The 11,013-nt window shown below is 38.1% G+C and overlaps 1 protein-coding gene across 1 annotated transcript in view; it reads left to right on the top strand.

Moving 5' to 3' along the window:
* The window catches only part of GMDS (GDP-mannose 4,6-dehydratase), a 730,364-nt gene that overhangs the window by 308,261 nt on the left and 411,090 nt on the right, over positions 1 to 11,013 (top strand). Inside the window, exons 5-6 of the mRNA XM_019663802.1 lie at positions 8,186 to 8,378; positions 9,216 to 9,320. Coding sequence (XP_019519347.1) covers positions 8,186 to 8,378; positions 9,216 to 9,320 — 298 coding nt within the window. The remainder of the gene's footprint in view (positions 1 to 8,185; positions 8,379 to 9,215; positions 9,321 to 11,013) is intronic.

The raw sequence follows: 11,013 nt of genomic DNA, 5'->3' as shown, positions 1-11,013 counted from the left end.
TGGTCAGCACCACAATCAGCTCCTGGTCTTGTTTTGGCAGAGATAATACAGCTTCTCCGTCTCCTGCTTCCGATTACATAGTCTATTTGATTTCTCTATAGGCCATCTGATGTCCATGTGCACAGCCATGTTTTCACTTGTTTTAAGCATGTGTTTCTGATTGACAAGTTGTTGGCTTCGCAGAAACCCACGGGCCACTCTCCTGCCTTATTTCTAACCCCTAGTCCAAATTTTCCAATGACATTTGATTCTACTTTATTTATAGTTTTACATTCCCGTCACCTACCATTATCAGCATGTCTTGTTTTGGTATGTGATCAATTTCTTCTTGGATACTTGCATGAAAGCTTTCAGTTTCTTCTTCTTCTTCAGCCTCTGTAGTTGGAACATATGCCTGAATGATGGTTATGTTAGTAGGTTTTCCTAGAAGTCTGATATATATTATTCAGTCAGAGCTTGCATTGTAGCCCCTAACTGTCTGTGCTACATCTTGCCTCAGTATTTTTTTTTTTTAGCTGAGCCATCCTGCCTCCTGTTGGCAGCTCAGCGGCAGCTCAGGTCAGGCCGGGACTCAAACCGCTGTTGCTCAGAGCTCAATCTCTTGAGCAAGCTCTTAACCAACTGAGCCACTGGGCCGGCCCTTGCCTCAGTATTAAATCCACTCCATTTCTTCTGAGGTCATTTTTCCTATCTTTAAATTTATCCATGTATTTTTCTTTTTATTTCAACTGAAAAGCCTGAAAGAAGTTAGGCCTTATTCATCAGTTTGTTATGAAAGTCTCTTCCTCTGTGTTTGGAATTTTTTTACTAAAATTTTTATTCGAATACTTTTTTCTATTTGTTTATACTCTAGAATCTAATAGTTCTATTAACATTTGTAGGGGAGTTAAATATATTTTTTATTTAATTCATTGTAAATAAATACAGCTTTTCTTCAAATGGCTTTTCCTTTTTAAATTTCAGGTGCATTTTAAATTCTAGGGAATTTAATGGTGAGCAGAAATAGTCAAGTCCCCTGCCCCTGTGAAGCTTACAGTCTAGTAGGTATGAGGAGGGTATTTTTGTTTTTTTCTTTCACCTTTTGCTTATAGATTTCAGAATTTTTAAAGTGTGCACTCTCTTTTTAAATCAGCATTTCGATCATAAATCAGTACTTCGAGATTAAGAGTAGTACAGTATGTTACTAGAAAGTATGAGAAAGAACCTGTGGGATAGTTCTGACAGTTTGCTCACAGTGGACACCCTCTGGTGACTAGAGCTATCAGCCTTGCTCTGGACGCCAACATTTAAACCCTAGCTAAGGTTTGGTGCAGGGTTGTTCCCCAAGGCTTCTTATTATAAGAAACAGAAATGGTCCTTGGGTGTATGCATGAGAGACTCGGGGTTAAGGTAGTAATGAGTTTGAACACTGAAAAGTTCCCTGAGTAAGGTGGTAGACCTCACCTGGAAAGTTCCAGAATGGTTTCCAATCAGTAGTCTCTCAGGAAATATCCAAGATCTCAAGTTCAAGGACTGGATTGTTATTTGCTATGCTTCTTGGGTAAAGAATCACAATGTGTAACATTTCTGACCACAGGTATTCAGTTTTGTTGGTCATTTTTAATAGGTAAAAATGGGGCGCTCCAGTCACTATTGTATATATGATAACCACTCTGCTACTTGGACACAGTTCATGTTCTCTTGTAATGATCTAAAATAAATAACATTTTGATTGTTTCATCATCAATGTATTTTTCTCATCCTAGTTGGTTAGAATGCCCTTCTCCATCTCTGCTCAATTTTCCTGTGGTTATATTAATATATGAATATATATTAACATTAATATATGAACATATATTAACAAAAATTTTTGAGAAGGCTAAAGGTCTTTAAGATGGTGGAATTATCATTATTATTTGCCTTATTTGATATGAGGCCTAGCACAGTAAGCTCAGGTCTGCTGTGATAAGAGTCTAATACAATAAAAAACACTTAGGAATTTTCATTCCAATCTGTACGCTGTGCAGAATTGCAATGCATACTTTATTTCCTATGTGTGGGTCTCACACAGCCCTTTTGAGGACCATTCCTAATTTCCTTTTTGTTTCAAAAAGGCCATGATTTTATCACTCATATCAATGAGGATAATTCTAAGGATATTTGTTTATATGTTTGAATGTTGATAAGAACAATTTGCTTTATATTTTAACTTAAATTTACCACTTTCCTTTGACTTTAAATTTCTCTCTGGTCCTACAAGGCTTCACTACTCTCCTGTGAGACTGTCCTGACAGTGCCTTCAGATGACTATACCCCAATCCAAGGTCTTTGGATATTTCAGTAACCCATTCCTCCTACATCCACTTCATTAATTATGATCTAACATGAGTTCTCCTTTACTCTAAATTCAACATCTTTATATGATGTAACTTTTAAACCTTTGTCATATTTATCATACTAAATCTTTGAAATTTATATAGTTTTATCTATGTTGCTCTCTGAAATTTTGCCTATTTCAGTACTATTAAATTATCAACCTTTTCTATTAAAGTCTGATATCCTGTTTTGTTTTCTACTACTTTTTGTATTTTTATTTTGCTATTTATATATTATTTGACATTAAATTCCTCATTGGTTTACTTGCCCTCTTTATTCATCCAACAAGTACCATCAAGGGGTATTTCAGACACAGCAGATACTGTGGAGTAGAAGATAAAGTCCCTGCCCTCGGGGAGCTTTCGTTTTAATGGAGATAGATCATAAATAAGTAAGCAGATCAAATGAAATGTTAAAATAAACAAGAAATGAAGCAGCGTGAAGGCGTGGATACACACAACGTTGACAAGGATTGGGTTTTTAGTTGGAGAGGAAGGGGAAGAAGTCCTTTCTGAGGGGTAACATTTGAACAGAGAAGCAGAGGGAGGGAGAGAGATGGGGAAGACGGAGGAGCACATGCCCACTGAGGGCAGAGAAGTTAACAGGCTCCGTGAAGGAGTTGGCACTAGTCCAGGGGCAGCAGAATGGCCAGAGAGGCAGGGTCCTTTGTGGGAGAGGAGAGTGGTAGGCGATGAGGTGGAGAAGTACCTGGGAGCCAGGTGGGAGAAAGACTGTAGTTGAACTCGTTGGAGGTTACTGAGTAGTTGCAGTGAAAGGTGATGGCAGTCCCTGGGTGTGCCGGACACAGTCGTGGTGAGAACTGCTTAGATTTCTGAGCTGTGAAGGACTGGAGGAGTCAGCCATGATTCCTAAGTTTTTGTTTTGAGTTGTACGCAAACAGGTGCCATTTATGGAGAGGAAGCAGCCGAAGGAAGATGAACTTTGGTGACAACATCTGTTATTCTGTTTGGGGCCAGCTCAGTGTGAGGAGCTATTAGGCAGGCGAGCTAGACAGGAAGGTACTTGAGGCTACTCCTCCATTCGGAACATAAGGGCACTGGAGATGGGCCTTTGGGCCAGATGCACAGAGCTGGTGCCTGGAGGCCCTGGACTCCGTGAGACGCCTGCCGAGTGGGTGCCCGAGCCTCAGGGCAGCAGTGGGGACGAGGGACAGCACGAGGGCCTGGAAGTCTTCTGCCGTGAAGTGGGGAGAGAACTAGAAGAATGTTGTGGTCCAGAAGCCAAGTGAAGAAAACATTACTAGAAAGGGAAGTTAGGCAGGTATTCTGTAGTCTGTTTTATTATTATTATTATTTTTAATCAGTCTAGTTTTTTGTTCTCCTTATTAGGTGAAATAAATTTGTACTGTTAACTGAGTCTCCACACCTCAGAAAATGTAGCTGTGTTCCTGATTGGAAACACTTCATTTTCATTGTGTAGTATTGAGAAAATATGGAAAAGATAATGATAAAAAATGTAAAAATTGCTCTATCTTTGCTTTCATATATAACTATGCTTTGTAGTGCAGGGGTCAGAAAGCCCTTTCTGTAAAGGGGTCAGATAGTAAATAGTTTTATTTTTGTAGAAAATATTTCTGTCACAACTACTCAACTCTGTCATTGAGTGAAACCAATCATTGAAAACACAGAAGTGAATGAGTGTGGCAGTGTTCCTATAAAACTTTATTACAAAAACAGGCATGGGGACAGATTGAGCCTATGGGCTGGCTATGTGTAGCTTTCCAGATCCCTGATGTTTTCGTGTATTTCAGAATCACCCTTGTAACCATTAGGACTTTATCAAGCTACAATGTCTCTTTTCCCTTTTTTTTAAAGGAAGCCAGTTAATTCGTTGCTGTATATTATAAAACACTTGGTGAACAAATAGATTTATCAGCCAATTGTATTCTCCCGCATTTTGAATATCAAACATATGCTTTTTTTGTTTGTTTGTTTGTTTTTGTTATTGGGGAGTTGGAGGGAACAGCGTTGGGGAGTCAGGGAAGGGGAACAGACAAGTTGCTGTCCTTTTGTTTTTCAGTCTAGTTGTGGAGGATGGCGCTTCACTGGCCCATGTTGGTATTGTGATCATTGCGCTCTTCCTGGATGAGACAGTCATTTGGCGGCCATTGGACAGCCGCGCTTACTGTGGCTCATGGCTGCTCACGCGGGCTGCCGGCCACTCACAGTAGCTCGTGGCAGCCCACTGCAACCCCACTGCAGCCTACATCGTCACCAGCAACTCATGGCAGCCCAGCTCCAGGTCAAGCTGTTGTTCACCATCTTAGCTGTAGAGGGCACAGTATCACTGGCCAATGTGGGATCCGAACCAGCGGCCCTGTTGCTCAGAGCTCGCGCTCCCAAGCCAATTCTTAACCAAAGAGCCATTTGGCCAGCCCCATATGCTTAATTCTTGATGAAGTATCTAAAACTGCACACATGCAACCACCTTACCCCAATTGTGTACCCCAGTTCCCCTGCCTCGTTTATGTCTTCAGCCTGCTTTCAATTATTTCCCATGTTTCAGTCCTCTGAATAAGGACCTATTCCTTGCCTAATTGGATTTCCTAGCATAGCTAAAAGCTTTTAAGTTGTGCAAAGTCTCCTTAACCTATGTTCCAGTGACTGAGGCAGTTACACAAGAAGTTTTGGTTCACTGTGAATATAACATGATTATATAATATATAGAATATATATAATATTCTCCATGAATATAATATGTGGCTCCAACTCATGCTACAGCCTCGTGCCTAAGTTTCAGTGCTTAGCTGTCCTTAAGATTAAATAATGTGTATATGCAAAATGCTTAGAATGAGGTCTGAACCATATTGAGTACTCAAAAAATGCCAGCTTTTCTTTTTGTATAGCTGTTTGGATAGTATTTATATAAATTTAAAAACAGCCAAAGAAATAAAAGGAAAAAAACAGTATGCTCTTTGCTATTTGAACTTGACTGGTCCCATCACAAAGACTGAAAATATTGGATATACATTTATACATAAAAAATATTTACATATTGGCTTGGCAGATACTTAGTGTTAAAAAGGACCTTAAAGATCATTTAGTTCAGGTTTTCTTCATCTGTAATCCATGAATCCCCAGGCAACATTGTGTGTGTGTATGTGTACACGCACATGCACTTGTGTGCACAATCGTGCATGTGTGCATTTTTGTTTCTTGTCAGTGTCTGAGGCTTTCATGAGCTCAGAGAGACTGAGCCTTAGAAAGGCTGAGCCCTGATTTTGTGGTGAGCCCCATTCAAGTGGTGGAGACTGCTTTCATTCCCAGCCCCGTAGCTCCACACTTTCAGGGTGACTTTTATCAAGTCAGTCTCTCTGAACCTCAGGACCTGGTTTCTGTTTCTCCTAGAATTGTTGTACAGCTCCAACAAAAGTGCTTTTTAATTGCAGAGTGTCACGTAAATGTGTGATTGTAGCACTGTACAGTAAGAAAACCACAGCCAGGAAGAACAGTTAAGTGGTCAGCCAAAGGTACCCCCAGGTGGTCCACTACCCTGACACCTCCATCTCCTGAGGCCTGCTCTGTGCACTGTCCCCTCAACATGGGGCCAATGCTTTTCCTAAAATGGAACGGCCCAGCACTAAACATCCAAATGCTTTTCCTAAAATGGAACGGCCCAGCACTAAACATCCAAGGGGAAAAGAATAGCCTTTTCAACAAATGGTGTCTGTATAACTTAATATCCATATGCAGACAATGAATTCAGAGCTCTAACGCACACCACATGTAAAAATTAACCAAAAATGTACTGCATTGAAAATGTAAATGTAAGAAATAAGACTATAAAACTCTTGGAATAAAACATAGGAGTAAAACTTCACACTCTTGGGTGAAGCAAAACATTCTAAGATAAGACACCAAAAGCACAAATGACAAAAGAAATTTAGATGAATTGGACTTTTATGCTTCATAAGACACCATTAAGAAAGTGAAAAGTGTTTGTGCACCTTAAACATACACAATATTATATGTCAGTTATATCTCAATGTAGCGTAGAGGGGGAAAAAAAGGCAATGAAAAGACAACTGTCATAATGAGAGAAAATTGCAAGTCATATGTCTTATAAGAGATTTTTATCCAGAACACATAAAGAGCATTTACAACTTAATAAAGAAAAGTCAAATAACCCAACTTAAAAATGGGAAAGGATCTGAATAGACATCTCTCCAAATAAGATGTACAAATGCCCAATAAGCAAGTAAAAAGGATGCTCAGCATCATTAGTAATTAAGGAAGTGCTAGTCAAAACCATGGGAAATTTGTATGGATCCAAAAGACTCTTAAAAGCCAAAGCAATCTTGAGAAAGAGGGTATCATGCTTTCTGATTTTAACTCATATGACAAAGCTATAGTAATCAAAACAGCGTGGTATTGGCATAAAAATAGACACATAGATCAACGGAACAGAATAGAGAGCCCAGAAATCACACGTAGTCAACTTATGACAGAGGATCCAAGAATATACAATGGGGAAAGGTCAGTCTCTTCAATAAATAGTGTTGGGAAACTAGACTGCGACATGCAAAAGAATGAAACTGGACCACTTTCTTATACCATATACAAAAATCAACTCAAAACGGGTTAAAGACTTGAATGTAAGACCTGAAACCATAAAACTCCTAGAGTGAAATACAGACAATGAGCTCCTTGACGTAAGTCTTGGTGATGATTTTTTAATCTGATACCAAAAACAAAAGCACCAAAAGCAAAAATAAACAAATGGGACTGTATCAAGTAAAAATGTTCTACACAGCAAAGGAAACCATCAACAAAATGAAAAGGCATCATACCGAATGGGAGAAAATGATTGTAAATCATATATCTGTTAGAGGGCTAATATCCAAAATAAATAAAGAACTCCTACAACTCAATAGAAAAAACAAATCCAATTTCAAATGGGCTAAGGAACTCAGTAAACATTTTTCCAAGGAAGACATACAGATGGTGGACAGGTACTTGAAAGGGTGCTCCATATCAGTAATCATCAGGGAAATGCAAATCAAAACCACAATGAGATACCACTTCACACCTGTTAGAATGGCTGTTATGAAAAAGGCAAGACATAAGAAGTGTTGGCAACAATGTGGAGGAAAGGAAACTATTGGTGGGACTTCAAATCTGTGCAGCCACTATGGAAAACAGTATGAAGATGCCTCAAAAAATTAAAAATAGAATTACCTTATGACCCAGAAATTCCTCTTCTGGGGATTTATCTGAAGGGCACGAAAACACTAACTCAGATGTCTGCACCCCCATGTTCACTGCAGTATTATTTACAATAGCCAAGACATGGAAACAACCTAAGTGTCCATCTATGGAAAAAGAAAAAAATTCCTGCCATATGGGACAGTATGGATATCTTAATTTAAAATAGAAAATAAAACCATCCTTTTTAAAATCAACTGTGTTCTAAAGCACGTTCTCATTCTTCTCTGGTTATAAAAATCAACTGGGACTCAATAAAATGTGCATTTCTAGGCCCCTGCCCTGGAGCCGGAGCCATTCAAGCCTTGTTTTAGGGAACACTCCAGGTGATGCGGAGCAGGGGCTGCACTTTAAGAAACACTGCCCTAGGGACCTGAGCCCAGAATGAGAAGGTGACATGTGTGGTTCTAGTGTTCTTCATTTTACCATAGACACTTATTAAGGTATTCCCCAGATATTTGATGTTGGAAATAGATGACATCCACACTCTTAGTCTGTTATTAGAAAATAATGTTATCTCACAGACATAACTCTTCTAAGTGTGTGAAACTGTAAAAAGTCTCTGTTACTCTTAATGCAGCATCACTGCCTTTTGCTGTTTTCAGATTTCTTTTGACCTGGCAGAATATACCGCAGATGTGGATGGAGTGGGTACATTACGGCTTCTGGATGCAGTTAAGACCTGTGGCCTTATCAACTCTGTGAAGTTCTACCAAGCCTCAACGAGTGAACTTTACGGGAAAGTGCAAGAAATACCCCAGAAGGAGACCACGCCCTTCTACCCTAGGTCACCTTATGGTGAGAATGCCCTTGTGCGGCTCTCTATGGGTGTGGTGCATGTGTGCACTTCTGCTTTAATTCTGTTGCATCTTATGGCTGAAGTCATTGGAGTGTGAGATAAACATTAAGATAAGCTAAAGTGACTAGACTTGTTGAGAAGCCTACATTGCTAACTACAAGTATTCCCAGCCATTGCCTCCAGGGTGCAATTACCACCTCACCTCACCAGTCCATGTTCACTCAACCCTTTGTTTCATACAGATCACTTTGAAAGGAAAATTAGACACAACATGATTCTTTTTTCTGAACTGTTGTGAGATTGTGCTGAACTGATAAGGTTTCATGTTTTTTTATCTCCCCGATGAAAGTCTCCCTGAGTTCAAACCCTTAAAAAAACAAAAAAGTCTATTTCATCTTATATATTTGTTAAAACAGTATTCATAAAGCCTTCAGTGATAAAATTTCTAAGCAGCTCAAATATTGAGATCCTATATTTCCCACTTTCTAATTCCTTAATACGAAGCAGAAGGGAATCAGACCTAAGAAGGTCAAGGCCCACTTGATATGTAGCACACACTGTAGTCGAAATCAGTTAGATTGTGAAGGAAAGAACCATGGGTATTACAAAAGTAAGAAATTCTTAAATATTTCTTTGTGCACATTATTAACTGGCAAAGGAACCTTTATTTTTGTCTTTAGCTTTTGACTCATCTTTTTCTATCTTGATACATTACAAATTGCAATTTTTGAACGTTGTTACTTAAGATGAGTGGCAGTCACTGTTTTGTAATAATAAGACACTGTCTTCTATATAATCACTGTCTTTAATTGGCTTTTTAAAAATTATTCCAACAGGGGCAGCAAAACTCTATGCCTACTGGATCGTGGTGAACTTCCGCGAGGCGTATAACCTCTTTGCAGTGAACGGCATTCTCTTCAATCACGAGAGTCCTAGAAGAGGTTAGTAAATGTATTACTGAGAAAGAGAATTTTCGACTTCAAAAACAACAAAAAGTTGTATGTATTTTCTGCATTTGTACTGTATGGACTGGGCGTACTTTACATTTTAACTATTATGGATGTCAGAAGTAGTAAATGAAGACGTGTACATCCAGCCTTAGTTACTTAAGTTTCCTAGGATTTTTTTCAACATGAAAAAGCAAACATTTTCCAATTTCACCATTTTCAATGGTAGGTCTTATCAAGCATGTTTTCAACCTAATTATTAGGAAGTTTCCTTATGAATGCAAAGGAGTAAGTTGTAAACTGATGCTTGTCTGGAAGTCACTCTTATTCATATAGACTCAACTTGTAGAATCTACATAATTTTTTACTTTGAATCGGTTGGATATTCAATAGTTTTTCTTTACATTTAATTTAAACAGTCATCCAGAAATGACTGTGCTTCTAGAGTATATTTTAAAATAATTTTGAAATCAGTTCTTACATTTTGAATCATTGTCAGTTTTTTCAAAAACCATGTTTGTTTGAATTGCCTTGTTGCCTTTTCATAGCTGTCCTTGAGACTGTTAGCAACATGCTTGGTCCCCTGTTCCAAATATTAGGTTCTAAATAAGAAAATGGGTATTCATGTCATTACTTCTGATTTATTGAAGCATGAGAAACCTTTACAAAACATGTGTACTCTTTACAATTTAAAAACTATCTGTACAATTTAAGAATTTTTGTTAAATTTCACTATCATGTAGCCTTTTAGCTTGAGAATAAATGAGCAGTCCAGTGTTATAAGTTGTTTCACACCCAATGACTAGTAATGCTTTTAACTTTTTCAGTGAAATTTTTTGTGATTATATAGCAACACAATTAAACCAAGTTATGAAAAAAATTTAAAGTGATGGATTTATAAAGGTATCTTTAGTGTCACTACATTTTTATTTTATATCTGCCTAAGTTAAAAATTCACTTGAGATGCTCTTAAAGCAGACGAGCCTGGCCTGTCATCTCTGTTGCTTGAAAGGAAAGCAGTTAACAAGCAGCCAGAATAATTTCTTTAATTAATTTGGTGGTTCTGGGTGTCCTTAGTAGACAAAAAAGGAGTAGGAAGACCTTAGGTCTCCTTGCCTACAGCATGTAGTATGCAGATTGCTCAAGAAATCTCTTCAGTAAATGAGAGTCCCTGCCTCGTTAGTTCAAATGTGTTTATACACATTGTTTGGGTTTTTGTGCTTTTCGCCTCTTAACATTTCCACCTGCAAAAGAATGCACGAAGTCAATTGTTTTGGATCAGGTTAGGATAGAGAAAAGCGCTCTTAGTTTTAGCATGAAAAGATAAATTTCACTATACCCCTCAGAATCCTTTATTTGCATATCTGATAATGAGAACTGTTTTTGTCTTTGTTGATGTTAATCACTTTCTTTTTAAAAAATTTATTTTAAAATTAATACTTCTTTTATTTAAAAGAAGAGTAAGCAGTAGAGGAGGGTGTAAGGAGAAAAGTACAAGTTCTCTCCCTCTCAGTGACTCTCAACCCTGTCCTCAGGTCCACTGTTAACTTTCCTTCAGAAATGTTCCAGGTATCTTTATTGTAAACATACAAATAGCGTCATTCTATGCATAATCTTCTGCTTCTAGGGCTTTTTTTAAATGTTGAATACTTGATCTTGTGGCATACACCACTTTGTTTTGTTTTGT

The sequence above is a fragment of the Hipposideros armiger genome, unplaced genomic scaffold (genome assembly GCF_001890085.2).
Source record: "Hipposideros armiger isolate ML-2016 unplaced genomic scaffold, ASM189008v1 scaffold_405, whole genome shotgun sequence".
Classification (NCBI taxonomy): domain Eukaryota; kingdom Metazoa; phylum Chordata; class Mammalia; order Chiroptera; family Hipposideridae; genus Hipposideros; species Hipposideros armiger.
Note: the sequence above shows the minus strand (reverse complement) of the source record. Positions and strands in the feature narration are given on the sequence as shown.